The sequence below is a fragment of the Puntigrus tetrazona genome, chromosome 11 (genome assembly GCF_018831695.1).
Source record: "Puntigrus tetrazona isolate hp1 chromosome 11, ASM1883169v1, whole genome shotgun sequence".
NCBI lineage: Eukaryota > Metazoa > Chordata > Actinopteri > Cypriniformes > Cyprinidae > Puntigrus > Puntigrus tetrazona.
In genome coordinates this window covers 19,251,489-19,275,759 of record NC_056709.1, presented here as the reverse complement: position 1 = coordinate 19,275,759, position 24,271 = coordinate 19,251,489, and the positions used below count along the sequence as shown (strand labels likewise).

The window sequence follows — 24,271 nt, the reverse complement described above, 5'->3', positions numbered from 1 at the left end:
GTGGATCTTTTGTGCGCTTATATCAGCAGCACATGATCTTTTTGTTGCAGTTTGACTTTTGATACGACTGAAGGGTTTATTCAGAAGTCAGCAATATACATGTGACTTAAAATAGCAACATTTTACGAATGGGTATGTCAGTTCAATCAGTAGAAGTTGCCATGTGATTCTGGTTGTTTGCAGGCTGACACCAGCTTTGGCCAGTGTTTTGCCTGTAAGTCAGATAGAGTTATTTGGAAGATTCCAGCCTGTTTTTATTTGGAAGTTTCCACCATAAAAGTCACACACTTTGTAGATAGCTAATGCCAATAAAGTACTAACAGCTGAACTCAACAGGTATTATTTAGGCCACCAGGTAGCAATATCTTAATAAAGCATGGCCCAGTCGTTCACATAAAAAAGGGAATGTTACAATTTGTAACAACCGACATGTCAGTGTTGATCTGATTTCTAAATGAGCATAACACAAAAACACAGCCAGAAATGACATAAGGAGGATTTTCAGTCATTTCTCAATAATACCAGCTGACCATTAAAGCTATTTGTGAATGATTCAGGTCCTTTTGCAAAATAAAATCTATAAATCTGTTCTGTGCTATTTCATAACACAAAAGCAAGAGTGTTGAAATATTCTAAAATCTGTTGTTTTCAACGGGTGAATTAATCTAAAGCGCCCTCCTGCGTCTTTTCTTATTATAAACATACAAAACTACAGAACTGGTTTATATAGAGCATATCTCCCCTATGAATTGAAAAGATGGGTGTTATTGTTATTGTCATTGTTAGGTATGTATGTTTTTTTTTCTTTTAAAATAATTAATTAAACTGTATTTTCTGTAAATAACAGGCTTACTTTGACAAAACGTGAAATTCTTTGAAAAGCGTGCAGACTGCGCCCTCTCGCGGTCACACATTTACCGCACTCAACTTTTTTTCTTAAATTCTACACAACAGCGACACCTGTTGATATTTCCCGAGATTATTCTAATTCTAACTCAAATTAGAAAAACCTACATAAAGAAAAAATGACGACAATTTCTGAATGAATTTATTAATTTATTTATTTAGCTAGTTAGTTATAATCAACCTCAGCTGCTTTGCTGGTTCCCTGTTTGGCAGGGAAGTCTTTATCCGGTCAGACAGCTTTTTAACTAAAGCCAAAAGTTTATTGTTTTATTTTCAAAACATTCGCTGTTGCGAGTGCACGTTCATGCATTTTCATTAGGTGTCGGCTCCTTTAAGAGCGCGAGCATTCCGAACCCTGCTATGACGTCAGAGCAGTAAGACGCTGGCCGAAAGTCGCGAAGGGCTAGTGCTCGTCTCACAGAGGAGTAGGGTTAGAGCGCATGCTATTCTCGACTTTTTAATTCATCGTTTGTGTTTTTAACTCGCTCGGCGGGGCTTTCGAACAGCCCGTGACACTTCGAAGCCGTTAAATCTTAAACTGGTTTTATGTAAGTCGCCTTTTTACTCTCTGAGCTCTGAATTGGTGGGTTGACCCTCGACATGGATATTAGCTAGCTTAGCTAGTCACCGAGAAACCGAAGTAACGGCGCATCAGAGGGTCCCCGTCAAGAGTTTTATCGCTTTTAAACGCAGTTTATGTGCCTGGGATCGAGCGCTCTGGGGCAAACCATCGCCTTGAGTGTTGCCAAAGAAAAACTGAAGTTCGGGAGAAGTAGCTAGTTGTTGAAGTTAGGGAAGAAAAGAGGTGGGAGATGTTGACTAACGCCAACAGTCCGCCGAAGTTTCCAAACCAGCAGCAGCAGCAACAACAACAGCAGCAGCAGCAACAGAATCCAGCCCAGTTCATGATGGGAAAAGCCTCACTTCAGATCAAGAAAAATGCCATAACCGACGACTACAAGGTCACTAGTCAGGTCCTGGGACTGGGCATCAATGGCAGGGTTCTGGAGATCTTTCATAAGAGGAGTGGGGACAAGTATGCTTTAAAGGTAAAATTGAAACACTATATGCTGTTATAACATTATGATCACGATTTAAACGGGGACGCGTCTTTGTGATTATATGCAAAAATAACAACAGGCCTCAGCGTTGTTTTCAAGTCGTTAAAAGGTCTGCTCTGGCACATTCACATAGCCTCAAATCGGCGTTTTATTCTTCATTCGGAGAGTTTCCCTCCAGGGGATTTAATAGTAATCAGGTAGGCCTTCTGCAGGTGTTCTTCCAGGGTACACGGTGATTTGTGAGTGAGTTAATCATTCATTTTAGGAGCACAATGGAAATTGGACAGCCATCTGTTTTATTAAGAACCAGGTGGCAGGTTCCTGTTCCAGCTGGCCTTTGATATCAACGACTGTATTGGGCAGAATGGTTTGGATGAGAGGGCAGATACTGACATGACACATTCCACCTCCATTATGAGTTTTTGTGTCATTTAGACTGACGCAAATTCATTTGTAATTACGCAAAACAGGAAGGTGAATCTTGTTTTGGTCAGGTGATTGTGGAATGGGTGTGACGTTGACTGTAGAGAATGGAGTTGAAGTTGCCATGTGCAGGTTAACACCAGCATTGGCCTGTGTTTGGTTGACTCAGAATTTAGAAGTTTCAAGCAAATAGTGTCACATGATTTTTTTTTTTTTTTTTTAAGATAACCTCCTAGCAGTATCTGACAAACTGGTTACATACTAAAATGATCTGAAATGATCAGGTGTGATAAGCGTGGGCTCAATTCCCTACCTTAAAGTTGTTCCAAACCTGTATGGTTTTTTTTTTTTTTTTTTTTTTTTTTTCCAGCTGTTGAACGTAAGATGTTTTGCAGAACGGTGGTAACCAAGTTAATAAATAATGACAGATTTTTAAGTTTTTATTTTAAGCCGCATGAAAACCTGTCATCAATGTAACTTTTAACTGAATTAATCCATTCAAATAAACAGTTTGATCTATTGGAAAAAGTTTGATATTCAAGTTCCTTGTCAATAAAGTTAAACTATCTAACCTATTACATTCTCTTCAGATGATTTCAACCTATAATTTGACAGACAGAAAAGGATAAAGAATTATCATATGTTCAATTTGTCTTAATTTGGGCTTTGTTTGGCACTTTTTTTGGCCCTATAATTTCTGGCCATTGGTTTATTTGCTTTAATTGTGACCTTTTTTTTTTCTTTATTTTTCTGAAGTTTAGTGTTTTGTTATTTTTGTGGAAAATAATGAAAAGTCAAACTAACTGCATAATCAATCAATCAATATATATATATATATATATATATATATATATATATAAAATATATATATATATATATATATATATATATATAGCTGCACATCGTGATGATATAAATTATCAAACGATTTCCATATTAGTAGTAGTACTCTTATGTGAAGTGTTGTCAGTATCCTATAAGGTATGTGGTGACCTCTTCTACCAGGTGATTGCATTTCATTACCACACGGGTATTTGGTTCTGGCACTTTTTGATGAGCTAAAATACAGCCAACGAGACTTGGGCCAAAATGTGATGTATGTCTTAAAGGTCGAAACCATCCACTTCTGCGGGCGACTTCTTCCCACTCACTGTCTGTGCTGCTGTAGCAGCAGAGTGGAAATGCAGAGGTGTTCGTTTACTCCCTCTTAACATTTGTTGAGATCTTTTTAAAGTCACTTGTTCTAATCGAAGTGGACTACTGTAAGATCCAGCATTGGCTTCTTGTTTTAGCTCGGTGGGATAGGGTGATTCTGTTGAAGGAAAGCCCTGTTGATCTTCCAGGGCCGCTGATGATGTAAGCACCCTGGCTAGCTTTCTGTCATCGTGCTGGATCTCTGTGCTCTCCGGTGACAGAACTGGCTCAGCCCCGCATTCATCACTGCCACACGGCCTGGCTGTTTTTAGCTGCAGAAGAGCTTTGCGTGCTTGTGGGAGGCAGGAAAGGAGTGAGGGTCCAAAGCATGTGATAAATAATGACTGATAGCGGTTTTGGAGAGTCCATAAATGATCTGCGTTAGGAACACAGACGCTGGAGCACCACTGTGATTTAGTGTTTGTGCGTCAGGGTGCCTTTGATCCATATGTTGGGGAACATGAGTCATAGCTGACCTGACTGATTGTTTAATTAATTTGACCTACGAAGCCGTCCACCCCACAAAGGAGCATACTTTTGTTAACAACAGTGCATGCGCCTGTGTACGCGTTTAAGGAAATTGGCTTGTTTTTTATCTAGAGCACATTTCCTGATTTCATATACCTGGAATTTCAACCTCGATTCACTGGTATCATCTTTTTTTTGCAGTTGGATGCACGAGGAAGACAAAAACAATGTTGTTTTCAAGCCAAAAAATAATTAGCTTTGAGGACTCGTGTTGTTTAATGAACAAGAACATGCAGATTTTAACTTGTCAAGGATCAAAGTAATTTGCCCTTCTGAATGAAATGCAAAATTCTATCAAAGGTCTGTCAGGAACTCATTTGCAAGAAACCACAAAAAAGAAGCCCCGCAAAAAAAGCCTGTAAAACCAGGACATGCTTTTTTTTTTTTTTTTTTTTTTATAATAGTAAACCATTCTCTGTGTTTAACATTTTGGGAGCAAGTAGCAACACATCTGAAGCAGACAGACTGCCTTTTTTTTTTTTTCTTCAGGGAACAGAAGACAGCACTTCCAATGTTTTTCTCGGAAAATGGTGCTTTGTTTTGCAGATTTGGCCTTAAATCCCTTTTTATGTGATTATACCATATTTACTTCCTCTTTGATCCGTACGTCAGACATGTGAGCCTACGGTGCATCCTCTGATATATTTTACTGATGAAGTCGAGGATTAAATGCCACATGGTGTCTGTTCTTAGATGCTTGTTTGTGGCTTTTATTTTCCCTGTCCATGGGATTCGTAGTAGTCTGAGGTACACCTCAGTGTTTCCTACCTAACTGACATACAGCAAAATATCAGATTATTATATTTTATCACTTACAATAGAAAAGAATTTGACTTGCTGCATTTAATCAGTAATTTTACTGATGGCTCAGAAAGTAACTTTCCTTGAAGTGTTAAAGTAAATCAAATTATTAATAGTTTGATGGTGGTCTTTGAGGTTCATTAGATTTCTTGTAAGCCAACGCTGTTCTTAAATGTTGCAAATATCACATCAACCTTTGTTTTAAGAAAATGGGAGCTGTAAAGTACATAAATTCAATGAGAACAACAGGTGCTGTGTGGCCTAAGTTAAATCGTCCCAAATTGGCTGTGTGTTTAGGGCAAAGAAAAATGGCAAACATTCATATGAGGTAACCCTGACAGGACTCTATCTGATCGGCGATCGATCTGATCTCATGTGCGACCTAATTTCTCAATGGTGTGACTAAAAAAATTCTGACTAGCTGTTTGAAGGGGGAAAAAGTTTCATGCACTCTGAAAGTCTTCCTGTGTAGAACACTGCACACATATCCTAAGCACCGTGAAATATTATTTATTTAGGTAATTTGTATAATGGTATTTAATGTTCTCTCTGAGGGATAAGCCCCCCTAAAGATGAAATCCTAGAGTCAGAGCCAACTGAAATTAAAAGGGGGAAAGTGTATATGTGTGTGTATATGTATGTGTGTATATATATATATATATTATATTATTATTATTATTATTATTATTATTATTATTATTATTTTATATTTTTAATGTATATATATTTATTTATTATTATTATTTTATTTTTTAATGTAGAGTGGCTTTTTTTTCTGGCTAATTTAGATTTCTCTTCATGTTTTAAGCTTAAATTTCAGCCAACTTTCTTGTAGAACTGTGCTTCAAATAAAGAACTTTGTTTACCAGATTATTGGTTAATCATTTACAGTCAACACTGCCTATATGGACAGTGATTTAAAAAAAAAAAAAAAAAGAGATGGGGGGTGTTTGTATATCTGTGGTGTTAAATGCGATGCAGCTGAAAATTTGGGTGCATCAGCACCTCAGGAAAAAATTGAGGCGCGTCAGTGCAAGCAGTGTAAAATGTTAGTTTAGAGCCCTGCCTGAATCAGTCGGATTTGGGTTGTATGTGTCCATAGAAGTTAGATCTAATGCTATTGTTGAATAGATTTTAGTTTGACAAAATGTTATTCTTCTATACAGTTTGTATCATTTCATATGTCAGTCTGTGTTGACTTCCTAATGTTACGATTGAGGTTTATTTCTAACACAATCTTGTGATAAGGCAGTTAGTGTTTATCGCTGCTTTGTTCTTTCTTTTCTTTTTTTTTTTAATGCAGTGCCCCCTGAGCAATAGGACAAAGTCTTCTCTATTATGTGTCATCTTCTAAAATTGACTAAGGAGAACTGTTTATGTTCATAAAGAAAGGCTAGTGACCTTAAAGGAACAGTCACTCAAAAATTAAAATTAACCCATAATCTACTCTCCCCCAAGCCATCCTAGGTGTAAATGACTTTCTTCTTTCAGAGGAACACAGAGTATTTAAAAAAATGTATCCATGCTCTTCCAAGCTTGGTGATGCTAGTGGATAGGCTGTCAGAGGTCACCCAAGGAGTTCAAAATCATGGCCACTATCCACCAGCATTATCAAGCTTGGAAGAGCCAGGATAAATAGAGAAAGAAGAGAGTCATATTCTAGGATGGCTTGTGGTAATTTTTATTTTTGGGTGATCTACATCTGCCATTTAATTTAAGCCCAGTTTTCCCCTTTTTTTTTCTTTTTTGGTGTCCCACAGTGGCACTATTAAAATGTTGAACTTTCAGTGGTTTACAATTTCTTTTTTTTTTTTTTGGTCACTTTTTAGTTTCCTGTTTTTTAACCACAATCAGGACAGTTTTAGACAGCTTCAGGTGCTGTGGTGGCTGCTTCAGCTTGCCCTTCATCAACCTGTCACAAAAGGGAATGTACATGTCAAGAGACATGTAAACTTGTTTACACAAGCCTTTTTAAACACCTTGGAATGATAAGATCATGGTTAAAAGTTGGAATGCACCACACAGTTTTTGCCTTGATTTTACAGTTTGGTTAAGTCGACACTAGCTGCAGAAATTCAGAGCATAGATGCATATTTGAGTTGACAGATTTTCTAGAAAATTGCACCGATATATTTGATTCAGTACGGTCGGAGGATATCGAACATGTTTGATATTTTGAGTTGATTTTAGAACGCACAGGCCTCATGTTTTCTGCTAGGTTCTGATCCTCAGTCGTTTAGAGTTTCTCCTCTGTGATTTGTTATGAAGCTTATAAGTGTATGGTGCCCAGGCCAGTATTTTAAGGTCTGTTCTGTTTTTAAAAGTTGTGTATACTGGAATTCTAGAATTCTATATGTAATCTATGTTGAAAAGGCAATGATGGTTCTGTGGCAAAAAAAGCTTGGCTAAATGGAGTGTCCTTGATGTCCTCTTAAACAAGGAAGTCATGTGATTCACTCTTCCTGAATGCTATTTAAAATTGGTTTCACTTTATATGATCTACAAACCGCAAGGATTGGACATTTATCTCCCCCCCCCCCCCAAGAAACCGTGTCCATTGTGTATTATAATGGAGTTATTTGAATGCTGAGAGGCTTTTAGTAAACGGTCAGTTTTTATTTCAGTTCTTCTGTTAGCCTCTATATGTGCCTTTAGAAGACTTTTCTGCTCATTCATAATTTTTGGTTAGCAACATGCAGTCTTTCTGGCGTGTTGGAAGGAAGTGGAAATAAAGCTTTTGTTGCTTTAATAGATATGATAAACAAATTGTGCACTATCAGAGAGAGAGAGAGAGTATAGATTTCAAGGTGCAGCTCAGATAATGTGTTACTAGATTGATTAGATGATCATAAGATATTAAGGTAATGGAAGGAATGGATCATCCAGTCATAATGAATATCTACGGATGTGGGCTAAAAGGAAGTAGGCCTATTTGCATTTACTTTTTTTTTTTTTTTTTTTTTTTTTTTTTTTTTTTTTTTTTTTGTGTGTGTGTGAATGTTCACATAATATTTGTATATTACAGCATATGTTTGTGATATTCAATTTATTAATTTTTTAATTTGTTTTATAACTAAAGAAAAGTTGCTAAATAGTTTTATAACTAAAGCAAAGGTGTGTGGATTTTTTTTATTTATTTTATTTTTTTGTCTGTTGTTTTGTAGCCTAAGTCAAATCAAATGTTGCATCTGCCTGTTTTCACACTGTTTTTGTGACTGTGATAATATTTCTATTTAGTGAGGGTTGCTATGGTGTTTTTTAGCCTAAAGTAGTGGTACAGCCACCTGGTATTTTTACACTTGGTCTGTGTATGAAAGTTACGGACTTACACACACAAAACGTATCTTAAGCATGCTGGCTTATGGCTGTACTTCTTCTTCTCTGTCTCTGTGAGACCGTTGACTGTTAAGTTATTTTTCTAGTAGAACACCAACCCTGGAGCCACACCTGTGGCTAAATAGACAAATAGCTTAATTTTTAAATGTACTTATTTTAATTTGACCTTGTATTGTTTATGTTTGGGTGTATCCATCTTGCTTATTCAGTTTTTTACAATGTGCTTGCAGCTGACAGATTTGTGTAATTTGCTAGAATTATGTAATTTAAGGTTGGAAATTGGCATTAGTGTTTTTAATGTTTAGTTTTGACAGAAATGGTTTGGTTGTGGTCCTATTTTAACTTTGTGGTAAAGGCCCATAACCTATGCATGTACGCTGCCCTATTACAGTAGGCTTCCCTCACAATTTAGAAGAGATACATTTTGAAATGTTAAGTGTTTTTTTTTTTTTTTTTTTTTAAGAAAAGAAAAAGGGTTTTTACTCTATGAGTCCAGTCTAATTATAATGAAATCTACTTATTAGACTTTGACATGAACAGTGCCCTTTGTAGGCCCTTCCTCTATTTCCATGGAAGTTAATTGACCACATCTACTAAGGAGTTTCCCATCTCTCAACCAGTGAAACAGGTGGAAAACCCCTAAGGGAAAGGAGATGACTTAGCCAAACACAGAATCATGATTGCTGAAAGGATCATTATCATTAGTTTAGTGATGGTGATTTACACCAAAATGTCATCTGATAACGCAGGGAAATTACATCAGCGAAGTGTCAAGTTTGGTGGCGGTTTTCAGATTAAGAGGAGTGGGAATCAAGTGTAGTGAGCTCTAATGTCTCAATAAACAGTCAACTTGAGGAAGTGGGGACAGGATGTTTGGTGGACTTGTAGAAGTGAAACTTCTAACCGTCGTATGCATTCTTTTACACGCAAGGACACCTGGTGGAGGAATCACGTATTGTGACAGTGACACTTCGTGAGCACATCTTTTTTTTTCACGAAAAATAGTAGTCCATTAAAATTTGTCAACCTACAGCGTTCCTCCTTGTTAGCGGTTTCTGAAATTGCTCCTTGTTCCCTTTATAGCCCAGTGTTTAAAATATATGAGCCATTTCATGCTGTAAAATTAGTCTGTTAAAAAAAAAAAGGTTTATTCATGTAGATGTTCTTTTCAGTTTAAGGTCATTTTTTAAAACCCCCAGTTATACTTAACAAAAATCAATTTGTTACTTGATAATATATTAATTTTAAAATAAGTTTTAAACTTCATTTAAAAGCAGTGTTTCATGAGTTGTTGTTTTTTGTACATTTTTATGTTTTTATTTTTTTTAATGATTCTCTGGTCACATTTCATCTGGTTACATTGTGCACGCAAAACTATTCAACTGTGCAACACTGCAATCAGTGCAATATTTTATTTCATTTTAATTCACCTTATTGAATTCCCTTCCAAATTTTCAGTACGTGATATTTGAGTTCTCTATTGGTCAAACGTCACAGGTCGGAGGTCAGCCAACTAAATGTGCAGTGGAACTTGAAACTTCCCCTTGTGTGCTTATTCTTCCATTTTCCAGTGTTTGCATACACATAAATGGAAGAACTTTAGTGTGACTGACAACTCTGCGTTAATGTACAACCTTGTATGTCATTAAAGAGTAGCTCTGGGAACTATTGCCAAAAAAGTCATCGCTATCTTTTGAGGTTTACAAACAGATTTCTTGCTCTTAAATGAAAGGTGTAGAAAGCAGACAATCATTGTGGTTTTAAACGACTCTTTATGATCAAAACATGCCTTCACATTTTTTTTTACACTTTTCCAGTCATTTCTTAATAAAACAAATATCTTGAAGATGCATGCTTGCGTGTTTTTGTGATTTGATATTGTTTCAAATCACAAAAAGTCAGGTTTGTGTTGCCTGACTTTGACATGTATCTAGAAATATTAGACGTGTAGGATGCAATATCAATCATTTTACTTTTTGTCTCACAGAAATGCACATTTGACAATAGTAAAAGCTTATGGCACATATGTAAATTTACTTTCATTATTAAAAACGGTAACATCAAAAATAAATGAATAAAAAATATTTTAATATTTCTTAAAAGTAGCCTATAGTAGAATACATTTTAAATAATAATAACCACAGTTAAAACCACATATAGACTATAGCATGTCAATAAAATAATAAAAATGCAACTATTGTTTCCAGGTATGAAAAATAGTAGCCTAGTCTAAATATTGTGCTTAGTATGCACAAATTAAGATATAGCTCTTCTTTAACACATTTAATACATATCTGAATTAATAATATAATATTACAGAGTACAATACCATGGTGCAGTTAGCGTTACTAGCATTAAGTCCATGCTAAATGGCGATTTGTAGATTGAAAACCCTTCTGACTGTATTTTGTAAAAGTTGTCTAAAGGCTTCTGGTCAATGGCTACCTTTACATATGCCCGAATAATATTTTTATTAATCCAAATGATGGCACAGTCAGACAGAAAATCCTCCATGTAAACATCTCAAGTGATCTGATTAAGCTTATTCTGAATAAAACCGAATGGAAAGGGGTGGTGTAAACCTGAAATGTGATCAACACCAGGAGAGCATGGTTTGTTAACAAATAAAGATATTTGCCTGCATAAGATGGTGTTTGGTTCAATCTGGCCCTCGGGCTATAATGGTTGATTAAGAAAAGTTAGGTACACCCAGTGTTCAGGGTATCAGTGAATTCAGATACTGTCGTCACTCTAAAACCCTTGCAGTAATCTTGTGAATGAGTTCAGATCTTTTCTAGTAAGTTCAATTGTCATCCATTGGCTGCAGTGCTTGTAAGTGCTGTTGTGGGTTTCTAGATGATGTTTTGGCAGCAAGGGAATAAGGTCTAGACGCATTCGCTTTCCACAGCTCTTCATGTGCGTACAAGCCCAAGTGTCTGGCCCTAAACTGTATGTACGTCATAGGAAGAAAATAAAGGTGTAACAAATTAAAGCGCTTCAGTGACAGAAAGTGTTACCAGCTGCTGGCCATGGTCTGGAATCAAATTACTGATAACAGGAAATCAGTTCTGAACCAATAAGAAGACTAATGTTATGATATGTCATAGACAAAGGTGTTTTTTGAGTTAAGTCCGATGCAGATGTCTTTAATCAGATCAAGACTTGACACAAACATGTTTACTCTGACATGCGGATGGCCAGTCCTCACAATAAACAATGGTCTCTTAACACACACATGCACGTATCCCAAACACATACTAGAGCACAAAGAGCGGGTTAATACCGAAGTAGCATGGTAAGTAGCTTACAGACTGTTGTCTCCTCAGTCCCTAGTAAACAGAAGCAGGTGGAAGATGCTAGCCTTCCACCTCCAGCCCTCCCTTCCCTCCCTCTAGAAACCCCTCACCCTGCTCTTTTGTGTTCTTGAGGAGGGGATCTTTTGTACTGGGCCTCAGGAAGGTGAATGGGCCACATCTGCTATTCTCCCACTGAGCGGGTGAAGGCAAAACTCTGATAACAGATGGACACGATTTTCCTGCAGATCCACTGGTATTAAAAAAGGGGGACTTAAGAGCAGAGTTAAAGGAGAAAAACAGGATTTTAAACTTTAAGGCTAATTCAATATTTTTGCTTATTTTAAGTGCACTTGGCTCTTTGTTGTGGCTGTATGCAGATGTGAAAACCTGACCAGCAAATTGCAACCAAAGGTTCTTATGATTTGATTTAGGCATTAGCGCTACATTGTTGCTTGACTGTTCATGTGCCTGTAACAAACCATTGGCTAAATGAATACAGAACATTTACTGTTGAGTGAACTCTCCCCATTTGGGCTAAAGCGAATTTAATCTATTTAAAATCGAATCTGTTTAACTTCAAGTGTACTTGGAGTGGCTGTAGTACGACCATACAAAATTCAGCTTTTTCTCCTTATAACTGTGCTTGTGTGTACATTTAGTTATCATACAGTGAACTTGAATGGCTTTGTGAGTTTCGATTAGAACCATTAATTGCTGTTATCATGATGGCTTCTTTGCATGTTTTTTTTTTTCCCCAAACATCGTGCCCCTATGTCACCGTGGGTGTCAAATTTGTTTGCGTTTGAATATTTTGAAGTCTTAGCAGGTTGTTGTTTATTGTCAGGACATTAGCAGGATGTCAAGGGTGCTTCGGGGCTTGGCAGTGAAATCGGAGCACCCTCAGCCCCACCACATGTTTCATTGGAGAAAACCAACACCCTCCCCCTCTCACACGACACCACACGTGACGCCACCCCTTCTTTCCTATCCCCTTCACATGCAAAACAAAGCTTGTGCCACCTGCCATATGTCACTTCCTCCCTGTCACTCACGGTTATCCATGCCAGATTTGTTAATGACATTTAATGTCTTAAAGTCACTACAGTCCTGTCCTAGTCCTGTTGCATTCAGGCTGGACATGTGGCCGCTCTTCCAATCTCTGTTCCTGTGACGCAAGCTGCATGCACCTTGTGTACCTTCAGACCTTTTATGACGCAGTTTCATTTAGAGTTCCCTTATTTACACAGTCACTGTATGCACAACCTTACTCAGAATGACTGTGCCATTTAAAAGCTCTGGTGTAAAAAATGATTTAACACACAGGCGGCTGATAAACGTTTTAATAAAACAAAATTTGATTTACGTTTTTGGAGGAATGCTTTTCTCTGATTTCAGGATGTACCAATACTCGCATCACTTTATAAGCCATGTACATTGAGAACATGAAATAATAAAAACTGTATTCAGAGTTAGCTGCAAGTAAAGAAAAACTGTAATGAATCTTCACATTGGTGATTAATTGTCCCAAAATACAAACTGTCAGACTGTTTCTTTTGAGTTTTATATCTGGTTTACAAATTGTCTCCTCACACTCTGAATTGCATGACGTTTTGAGAGAGATCGGACCTTGTGTTTTGTTTCAGTAGGACGTGCTTCAAGCTTTTCTTTCTGGTTTTCACAAAAAACAGGCATTAGTCCAGTGACATCAATAATTGGTCTGTGTTGGCTTGGCAACACTTTCCGTTCTTCAGCTTTGCGTATAATTACATGTGTTGCTTGAACAATGAGATGTCTCACCTTACCGGACTGAGCTTTGTTATAGACCTAGATACAATACCCTGAGTGTTTTGTTTGCTTTTTACACACCTGCCACTACTTCTTGTCATCTTGTTTTTCTTGCATAATGTTGCCATGGATTATTTCTGGGAAACGTTACACAGTCTATAGTTTCTGAAAAAGCCACATCATGTAGTGATTTCTGGTTAATGCAGGAAATGGATCTTTACTGGTCTTTGCCAGACAGAGCTGTATTGTGTCCGATCACCCATCCTCCTACAAGTTAGATCAGATGATACAAAATTAAATCAAATCACTTTTGCAAGATGTTCCATTACATCAGGAAAATAATCTATTATTTACTTCAATGTTTATTGCTATACATTACCAGTCAAAACGTTAGAATCATTTAAGACTTTATAAATTTGTTTACCAAGACTGCATTTATTTAATCAAAATGTTAAAAGTAATCTTGTGAAATAATATAACAATTTAAAAGATCGGTTTTCTATTATAATGTATTTTAAAAAAATCCTATTGTTGAAAAGCTACATTTTCAGCATCTCTGCTCCAATATTCTGTATCAAATAATGCTTCAAAAATCTATAATCTATTCTAATGTGCTAATGTTGTGCTTAAGAATTGCTCTTTTCTTCTTACCAAGGTTGCATTAATATTTTAAATTTGATGAGCAAAAGAGACTTCTTTTCAAAAGTATTAAAATCTTAATGAGACTGAACTTTTGACTGGTAATTTTATATTTGAATAAATCCTCTAATGCTGTTAAATAATAAAACATTGTTTGCAGTCATCAGTGTTCATTTTCTCAATGGTTTATTGCAGCCAGCAAAACGATTACATCCTCTGCAGCGCTTTGGAATAGATGAATACTAGTCATTAGACAATAATTAGAAAACTGAAACCTTCCTGTTTACTTGAGTGCATTTAACTTTCTGTTTTAAAGTGATTTTTAAATGATCGAAGAGGTCGTTTATCAATAAAATTAAAAACATTTTTAATATATTTGATTTTTTAAATACCGTTATTAATGTCTCACACATTTTACTTAAAATTCGTCTTTTTGGATGTTGCTGTGGTATGACGCACCATTTGAAACCGTGTGCATAATGGTAGTAAAATGTGTTTTTTAATTCTAAAATTTGGTTTGAAAGCTTTTGTAACAAGTAATACTGCGTGGATATTGTCATCTACCCTTTTATCACATCAGATCGGTCTCTGAGTGGAAGACCTTGGTATATGTGAGTAGTCTTTTTAAAACAAGGTTATCCTATCTGTCTTTAAAATGCCATCAAATGTCAAAGCATTTAACAAACCCTATTGTGGCATTTGAAATGATAGCAAGTCAAGTAGAAGTGGAGTCATTCAGGTCCATCTCAGTCTAGTCTACAAAATATTTTACAAAGATGAACAAAACACCTCTTGTTCTACTAAACATTAGGGAAATGCCACCTTGAAATGAAACATTACCGCTGTCTGTCTGTGCTTGAGAACTGCAAGGCTTTGGTGAGAGAAGGCTTTGTGACTGCTACTGTCTGTCGTGCAGTGTGTGGGTGATGTGACCATTTTCACAGATGAGTTTTACACTCTACATATTTAATTTTTTTTATTTACATTTCCGATGACGATTGATCCTCTCGCATCAGACAAGTAGGTCTGAATCACACCTGTATACACGGCTGGCAAGCAATTGAAGGTATCTAGCTTTGCCAAATAAGCCGTTTAGCCCCCCTGTAGGCTGGTGTGAGGATATGAGGTTTCACAGGCGCGATGTGGGCGGTGTGCAAAGGCAGGAATCCTGAGACCTCTAAGCCGGCTATCTGGACAAGAGAGAACGTCTGCCGTCTGAAGCCCCTACTGAAGGGATTCTTTCCACTGCTTGTCATACATAACTGTGTACTGCAGTACAACATGCTTTAATAGTGGCCAATTGCTTCAGTGTTCTCACAAGGGAAGAAACGTAAGAAATTTCCAAATCTTTCTTATGTTTAACCATTTTCAGCTTTTTTTTTTTTTTTTTTTTTTTTTTTGTCAGTGTCCTTTATCCCAGTGATCTTCTTTTTCCTAAAGGTGCTTTTGTCTGAGCATGTTATTCTGTTCTCTGCACTCCGTATGCCTCTTTCAGTGAAGTTATATTCAGTTTGCTTCGCGGCTGCACTATATATTGTTTTTAGTGATATTTCAGTCATTCGTAGGATTGGGAGTCTATATTTGACGTTTAGTTGTGAAAACAACACAGATTTTCAAAAGTTAGGGGTCAGACTAGATGTTTGTTTTATTGTTATCCGATTTACATTTGGCTAAAACCATGGGCTAGTTGACTGTAGCAGAGTTTTATTTTTTTTGATAGAATGTAATGTGTGGATGTCAATTGGTCATCCGATAATTACACTTTAAAATATCATGCGGTAAGATAACTTGGGACTAAACTCTAATATAATAAAAAAGAGTAATGTATGTATGACCATTTACAAAAACAGTGCCTAGATCTTGATGTAATAAGGGGGGGCTACCTGTAGAGGGAGGCAGAACTCCAGAAATCTGGTTGTTCTGCATTGAGACGAAATATACATTACTTTCTTTTTTTCTCATTTATGCTTTTTGCATAATACATTATAAGCATCTATATTGTTTTGTGCGTTCTTGATTATGATGATGATAAACATTTGTCACAAACTACAGTTGTGAATGATGAAAATATTCACTCTCATAACTAACTGATCTTTTGACTTGATCTTTTTTTTTTTCATTCTTTCTTGAAGATGCTTCACGACTGTCCCAAAGCTAGACGAGAGGTGGAGCTGCACTGGCGGGCATCCTCGTGTACCCATATCGTCAGGATTATTGACGTCTATGAGAATCTCTACCAAAACAGGAAGTGCCTTCTTATTGTAATGGAGTGGTGAGTCATGAGCATCATCATCATTTGCTGTCTTCGGTTAGGAGATAAAAAATGCCCTATTTTTTTGGCCATTTCTGTATTTTACTTCTGTTTTAGCCAATTTTCCATTTATAAGCAATTCATTATTCTGTGAATGTGAATGTTTCATTCATAAACAGTTCACCTAGAACAGGGGTAGGCAACCTGCGGCTCTGTAGCCGCATGCGGCTCTTCAGCCTCCTTGTAGTGGCTCCTGATGGCCGTGACAAAAAAACATGGAATGTTTTTTTTTTTCTTTTTTTCTTTTATTATCGTCATTATGTGTTCATTTTGTTGCACAATTCCTCTGGGGTTTTAGTTGATACCATCTAATAAAGTTTTTTTTTTATAGTTTGTCACTGAAAATATATGTCACATCAACGTCAGCAGCCGTCTTTTAGAAGTTTATAAACTCTGTAATTTTTTGCGGCTCCGGGGGGAGTGGCTCACACAAAGTGGCCCTTTTGATAAAAAAGGTTGCCGACCCCTGACCTAGAACAACCCTTAGGATTTTTTGCTCTGTGGGAAGTGCTGATGAGCGTTATGATCAGACATCATCTTTATTTGACAGGCGCCCCAACTTGACTTGAAGAGTCATTATTTTAAGGGAACAGAAAGTCAAGTGGAAGTAATATTTCAGTAGTAACGTTTGGCTAATTAGAGTTCGAGTAGACATTTCATGAGCAGTATAACTTGACATTTGCAGTGCACCCAGCATTGTCTGATTGTATCCTGAACTGCATTGTCATGAAAACCTTGATTCATTTAGTTACTCTTTCTACACAGCCCCTTAACTCATTTGTAATGTTTTGCTGAGGTTTCAGTGCCTCATCTGTGTAAATAGTTTACCAGCAGGTGTTTGGAGTTTGCTTACGGTAAACACTCGTATACCTGTGCGCCCCTTTCATGTCTGAGCAAATTCAGAAGTCCCCTGTCTGATGACGTACCTTCTAATGTGGTGACCTCTGCTTCATATAGACTAGATGTAGTTGCATAACCAGATGCCGTTGTTTCCCACACTTGCGACATGTATGCTTGCTGGTACCATCCTTCTCGGCTTACCACCGTTGGTGTGTTCCTCGTTAAGGTAGTTGAAGCCAGGCTGCTTCATTGGGACGGCCCCTGCTGTAATCAAAATGCAAGTTGCATGGATTCAAGTTCTCGTATAATGACACAAAATAATAATGTTTTGGTTAAAGCCTGCAATAGGCTACTTAAATTGCAAACTACTGGTATGATTATTTAAAAGAGTTCAGGGAAGAGAGAATGGCAATGCTGTGAAAGTGGAAAGTGTTTTAGTATGTTTTCACATATGGTACGTCAACATCTATAGATCTATTTATTTCAGTTATTTTTTTAAAACTAGAGACACTGTTAAAACATTTTCCCAAGGCTTCAAAATGGAAGTGTTTGATTATTTGATATATTTCTTTTCTTCCAAGATATAACACCCAGACTGTGCACTAAATGCATAATATTTGCATAGAATATTATTTAGTATTGCTTCCTAAGCCAGTTCATGACGACGTCTTGTCTAGTTTCAACATGATTTGGCTATCTGAAATATGCATGCTTTCATTGAAAACATCAAAGGGATGTGCTTGTGACATCTCCTTTCAAGTGTTTGATCTTGAATTTACACACCTTTTTATTATATCAGATATGATGATGTGAGGATCAGAAATCACACCTATCTTTTTCCATTTCTTTGATTTGACTCCCACATTTTCTTTACCCCCGTTTTGTAGGAGGTCAGATACTGTGTTTGTCACTGTGTTGAACAGCTGATGTGAGCTTTTCGGGTGAAAATTCTTGGTTTAGAATTTTAACATTTTTATTTTTATTATTTTTTTTTTTTCTCATCAGAGATTATGCAGATAGGGATAAACCAGAATTATATAATAGATTGTTTAATGACAACAAGGTTTGTAGAACGTTGACATGCTGTGTTTTGGCATTTTAGCTGTCCCTTTCTGAGAAATTTTATCTTTTAAAGGAACACTACACCTAAAATGTACGGTTGAACCTTTGATGTCACTTGAAATCTTTTAAATGTTGTCCTTGTGACCTTTTTAGACCTGGGAACATTTCAGTTAAGTTGTTGTCTATCCCTCGGTTTTCTTAAAAAAATTAAATGATAAAAAAATAATGATGATGATGATAAAAATGTCTTCAGACCTTCATGAATGAAGGTCTTACAGGTCTGAAACGACTTGAGGGTTATTGGTAATTCACCACTGTTAAAATGAATTTTTAATAAAACATTTGCTTGGTAGTTTGTGCTACATGAGAAAACTGTGGAGAAAGAGCTGTGCCCTTTTGCCTAAAACTTTATCATCAATAATGCACTTTTGATTTTGATGACTCTCCTCTCTTGATCAGACTGTCTGTGGGCAGGAATACCAAAATGCAGAAATTTGATCTGTAATTTTTAACAAAAGTCCAGAAGAGGTCAAAAGTCTGCAGAATGGCATGTAAATTCACAGCCAATTCAACAAAAATCAAAATGAGAGTTTTGTGCTATAATAGGTTATACTGATCTTTTTAGCGGAACTCATTTTGTGGAAGGTCAACTAGATGGGTCACACCCTTGTGTGCTCCTGAAATTTGCAAAGTGTCTTAATCTAAATATACTAAAAAAACTGCAAAGAGAACCTCTCCTTCCTGTACATTTCCATATTTCTGCACAATTAATTTCGAGCCATTTGGCCCGTCACAGATGCTCTTTGTCTGATAGGTGCAAAAAAAAGATATTTGATATTCTGCTTTACAGTCCAATGTTTTCAGTTTAGCGTAATATTGTTTCATAGATTATGCAAGATTTCATCCATTGTTTTGATGTAACAGACTCATAGGGAAGTACAGTGTTTCTTTAGAATCCGTTGAGTCTGTTTATAAGACAGAAATGAGTGCGAGGAGCATGTGGTATCAGTGGCTCATTGGGTTATCATTAATATCTTATCGATTCAACCATATAAACTGCTGATAGTCATAATGCAAATATTAAAATAAGCTGGCTGAAGGTCTATCATAGATTGCAGAAGCTCATGAATAGATTACAAGAAATCAGGCCAGACACATCCAGCTACTCATCACACAGGAAACAGAATCTACAGGTCATCAGAACTGAGTGTGAAGCAGGTGATGGAAATGGAAAATGCCAACACTGATGTTCAGCTTCAAATATGGCCTTTTTTTAGGAAAGAAATGCACATAGAAATGATGCTGCAACTCAAGCCTTGTGTGGGGCTATGGCGTTTTGTACCATAAATCACATGCTTTTGAAATTTCAACGCCTAAGCTTAACACTTTTTTTTTTTTTTTTTTTTTTTGCCACATTCAGCTATATGTCAACTAGATGGGACATGAAGCGTCTGATGTTTAGTGAGACTGAAAGCAGCAAAACGTGATGTGGTTGTTTTTAGCCCCTGTCTTATAGGCTTTCTCAGTCAAAAACTCATACGGTGTTTTCTTCTTCTGTCAGTCGTTTGATGATTTCACCTGAAACTGGTTGCACTTAGTGCCCTAAAAATGAAACTTGCCTTGCATGCTGCGGCCTATAGTGGAGATGTGAGAACAGCATGATTTTTCACATTTAAATAGATGTACACTGTTATCATCCGTTTGAACCCTCTTTCACAAATGATCATTCTTTATCATTACAATAGCGGATGTGCTTGTAGGACGCAAAGTAGGCCGAATGCTTTTGAGTCTAATTATTAAAATGATAACCACACACCCCTGATTCATCTTTTACCCCATTATTATCCCCCTCCTCCCCCCAAATAGTCAGACAGATAGTCTTTCTAAGCCCACTGACCCAGTTTCTCGCAACTGGCAAGTTTTCAAGAAATGGAGCTCACATGACTTGCACACCTAGCAGTGGTTTGCTATAATCGGAAATGATAACCACAATGATGACATGGGGACAAAGGTGAAAAGATCCCCCCCTTGATGTGTGTAGGTTTTTTTTAGATGCATTTCAACAAAGTTGTTTTTTGCAATCTTCAGCACATATACTTTTGAACTATCAATGCTTTTAGAGGAAACTAGCTATAGCTGCCTGAAACTATTTCTTTCAAGTACACTGTTGTACATTCAGCCAAATGTGGGGTTTAATGTAGTAGTAGTAGTAGTAGTAGTAGTAATAATAATAATAATAATGGTAAATGACCTTAAATACATAATATCAAGACAGTTGTGTAATGTTACATAATAGCGTAATCCTTTTACCTAATATTTTTTTCTTCACCAGTGTATTACTTCAGATGTTTTGTGATATGTCAGCTGATTTTTGCTTTGTTTTAAAGCATGGATGGTGGTGAGCTGTTTAGTCGGATTCAGGACAGAGGGGACCAGGCATTTACTGAGAGAGGTAACGTCATTGTCTGCTCTCTTATAAAGTTTGTGTATATATGTATATGTATGTATGTATGTTTAAGAATGGCAAAGTAGGCCCATTTGCCACAATACTTCAATATTTTAATTGCTTTCTTGTTCTGTTGGATTTTCAGAGGCTTCTGATATCATGAAAAGTATAGGAGAGGCCATTCAGTATTTACATGCAATAAACATCGCACATCGAGACGTCAAGGTAATACTCTCATGACGACCACTGCAGTTAAATGAAAATGATTTGACTTCATAGTTTACTTAACCTAATATGCCTAAAAATCCACTTTGCAGCCAGAGAACCTCTTATATACCTCTAAAAGGCCCAACGCCCTTCTCAAACTGACAGACTTTGGGTTTGCAAAAGAGACAACCTCACACAACTCTCTGGCTACCCCTTGCTATACCCCTTATTATGTTGGTAAGGATATCAGAATGATCAATAATTTGATGTCAGGTAGGCCATTCAATCCCATTTTTAAGTATTTTCATCTTTTTTTATGTTATAGCCCCAGAGGTTCTTGGTCCAGAAAAGTATGACAAGTCCTGTGACATGTGGTCTTTGGGTGTCATCATGTATATTCTGTAAGTGAATCTGTCTCGTATGTTGTGCATACGCCATTTTTCTCTGTCTAACTCCTCTTTTTGCATGGATTCTGCCCCTTTTGATTTTGTAAAGCTTGTCTGATGCAGCTCAATGCACTTTATTAAACTTGCAGGCTCTGCGGTTACCCACCTTTCTATTCCAACCACGGATTGGCTATATCCCCTGGTATGAAAAAACGAATCCGCATGGGGCAGTACGAGTTTCCAAATCCTGAATGGTCGGATGTTTCAGAGGAAGGTATCTGTCAAGTTCCTGTTTTGTGAAATCAGCTTGAGAAACCGTTCTTAGAATGCTGTTATCTTCAAGTCATTTGTTTTGCGTCTTTCTAAGAATGATTATCGATTCGAATCACTCTTCCTTTTTTTTTTTTTTTTTTTTTTTGTAGCCAAGCAGCTCATCAGAACATTACTGAAAACTGAGCCGACACAAAGGATGACCATCACAGAGTTTATGAACCACCCCTGGATCAATGTGAGTGAATATAATTTATTTTATTTTTTTTAATGGATTCTGTGTTGATCTTTGTACAATATATATGGCTTACTATGTTATATGGTTATTCATCTGGCTATAGCAATCAATGGAGGTGCCACAGACGCCCCTACACACCAGCCGTGTTCTGAAAGAAGAGAAAGACACATGGGAGGATGTCAAGGTGAAGCTACCCACAAATAGAAGTCTTCTCAGAACATCTCCTGCATGTTTTTTTTTTTTTTTTTGCAGTCATTGCATGTCAGATCCATATCTTCCTTTTGCTTAATGCTATTATGTCACTGTTCTACAGGAAGAAATGACTAGTGCCTTGGCAACAATGAGAGTCGACTATGAGCAAATCAAAATCAAGAGGATTGAAGACTCGTCCAATCCACTGCTGATGAAGAGGAGAAAGAAAGCCAACAATACGGCTGCCGAAAACGAGACTCCCGCTTGCTAAGGACACATTCGCTCTGACGCACACACGCACAGACAGATTTTTACCATACATCAGTTGAAATCTTTGATTTAAGAAAGCAATAACTCATCAAAAAAGTTAAAGCAAGAGTTTTTTTTGTTTTCTTTTAATATTTCTTTTTAATCACTCAGTATCTGTAACTAATACACCACTTTGCCATCAAAACAAAGGGTCTGTACAATTATGATACAAGACTATACATTTTGGAGTTGTGAAGTCCCTGACAGCCACTAATTTGCTCCTTAAAGTGCTCACAAGTACTGTTTTTCACAGGGTGTTTAGTGGGGTAATCAGAATGCTAAGTTAGTTACCTTTTGCATTATTATTATTATTATTTTTATTTTTTTTTTTACATCAAAAGCCATTGGTACATGAGTTCACAAGTTATACACACTTGACACCGTTTGTTTTAATGATGTTCCATTCTGAGTTATGGGACAGCTCGTAAAATACGTTGCCCTGTAATAGAACGATTATTCAGTTTCCTTTTCTTCTGCTCATGTTCTGAGAAGCCTATGCATAGTGCTAGTTTTCCTGTTCGTTCTTCATTATATTTGTCATTTATTTTGGCACTTGAATGCTCTTTTACAGTAAAAGACAGTGCTGGTGTCCAGATGGAAATGTATTTTTGAAATGACTCTTTGAATGTAGACGCACTCTGTTCTTTACTGTGAAAAATGTCTGTCAGTATTGTTCAGGGTTCTGTCAAGTAAAATACAAGATCTTTTTTGAGCTTTAGATCCAATGAGCCTTATGTTGGTCTTCAGATTGAGAGGAAAATCGCATTTTGCCCTGCTTTACATTTGATTTTATGTAAAGCCAATCCAGCGCGTTTTTTTTTTTCAGCCGATTGCTGAATTGATACGCTTTCACGTTGTTCTGGGTGCACAGTGATTTGCCTTGAATTGATTCTATGCATATTTGTTTCCAACTAGTTTTTCCCTCCAGAGATTTGTAAAGCATGTCAGCACATGCTGGCATTTCATTTAACAAATACCAGTTTAAAAATAAAAAAAGGTAGACGTGGTTTGCTGCTGTTTAACTCACAACCTTGAACCGCAAAACCGTCTGTATTTTTTTTCTCAAGTGTAAAATGAATGAATGATGAAATGGGATCTTTGTGAAGGTGATGGTTCTACATGTGTTCTCCAAGCCATCAGCTGTACTATTCATTATGCCAGTGTTTTGTTTTTGTTTTTTTTTGGTCTTTTTCCATGCCTACCATGCAGTAAGTGTTTGAATGCACCTGAGAGCAGTTTATAGGTACCAGGTGTTTGATAAAGGAACAAATAAAAGCCCCCTTTGCTTTAAGGCCTTGTGTTTAAGGGATGCAGGGAACCCTACACATCCAGCAGACCGATTTTTAGCTGCACTGATTGACGAATGCCGACAGGTTGTATCTCGTTTCTTTTTCTTTTCTTTTTTTTTCTAAGCTGTATATTCATATTTGTTGTCTGATTGATCCTCTTTTTAAGGATATGATTTAATGATCACAAAGTTGAACACGCGACATCAAGTGTACTCCCAAGCAGCAGATATCTGCTAAATGATTTCAGTGCAAATGACAGATTCTGAAGGTTCTTTCATATTACAGCCAAGTTGAAAAACACATTAGAAAGGCAGATATGTGTCCCGTTTTTAGTATTTAACTGCTGTACTTATTTCTTGGTCTGCTTCAACTTTGGATTAAAACGCCTAAAACCCAACTGTCTGTGTCTCATTTAAACTTGTAGAGTTGTGTTAAGACCACTGTTTATAGTACGAACACTTTCTGACCTGTATATACAGAAGTGTTTGTGGAATGTTAATGTTTTCATACTAACCTGTTAAATACCTCTCATTCGTTGCCCATGTATATGTAATTCAATTCTCATCATGTCAAACCAAGTAATAAAATGCAGTCATATTACATCTAACAATCTTTTTTTTTTTTTTTTTTTTTTTTTTTTTTTTTTTCTTCTTATGTTAACACTTCTCGCCCATTACGCTAACGGAACAAAATGAGATTAGTTGGATTTACTAATAAACTCTCCAGTGGATGAGAAAATGTTTAAAAAAGCC

General features: G+C 36.7%; 1 protein-coding gene across 1 annotated transcript; it reads left to right on the top strand.

Moving 5' to 3' along the window:
* The first annotated feature begins 1,269 nt into the window (after positions 1 to 1,269).
* Positions 1,270 to 23,916, top strand: mapkapk2a (MAPK activated protein kinase 2a). Its single transcript, XM_043252952.1, has 10 exons — positions 1,270 to 1,955; positions 16,102 to 16,241; positions 20,570 to 20,634; positions 20,774 to 20,853; positions 20,946 to 21,072; positions 21,161 to 21,236; positions 21,371 to 21,495; positions 21,644 to 21,729; positions 21,833 to 21,913; positions 22,043 to 23,916. Exons 1-10 carry the CDS (start codon positions 1,719 to 1,721, stop codon positions 22,190 to 22,192), a joined length of 1,167 nt encoding a protein of 388 aa, XP_043108887.1. The 5' UTR covers positions 1,270 to 1,718; the 3' UTR covers positions 22,193 to 23,916.
* Positions 23,917 to 24,271: the final 355 nt, after the last annotated feature.

Excerpts from the sequence above, each read along its gene's own strand:
- mapkapk2a (XM_043252952.1), top strand. The coding sequence starts at position 1,719 with ATGTTGACTAACGCCAACAGTCCGCCGAAGTTTCCAAACCAGCAGCAG. Across the intron at positions 20,854-20,945 it reads TCGCACATCGAGACGTCAAG|CCAGAGAACCTCTTATATAC; the intron begins GTAATACTCTCA and ends TCCACTTTGCAG. Across the intron at positions 21,730-21,832 it reads TGAACCACCCCTGGATCAAT|CAATCAATGGAGGTGCCACA; the intron begins GTGAGTGAATAT and ends ATCTGGCTATAG.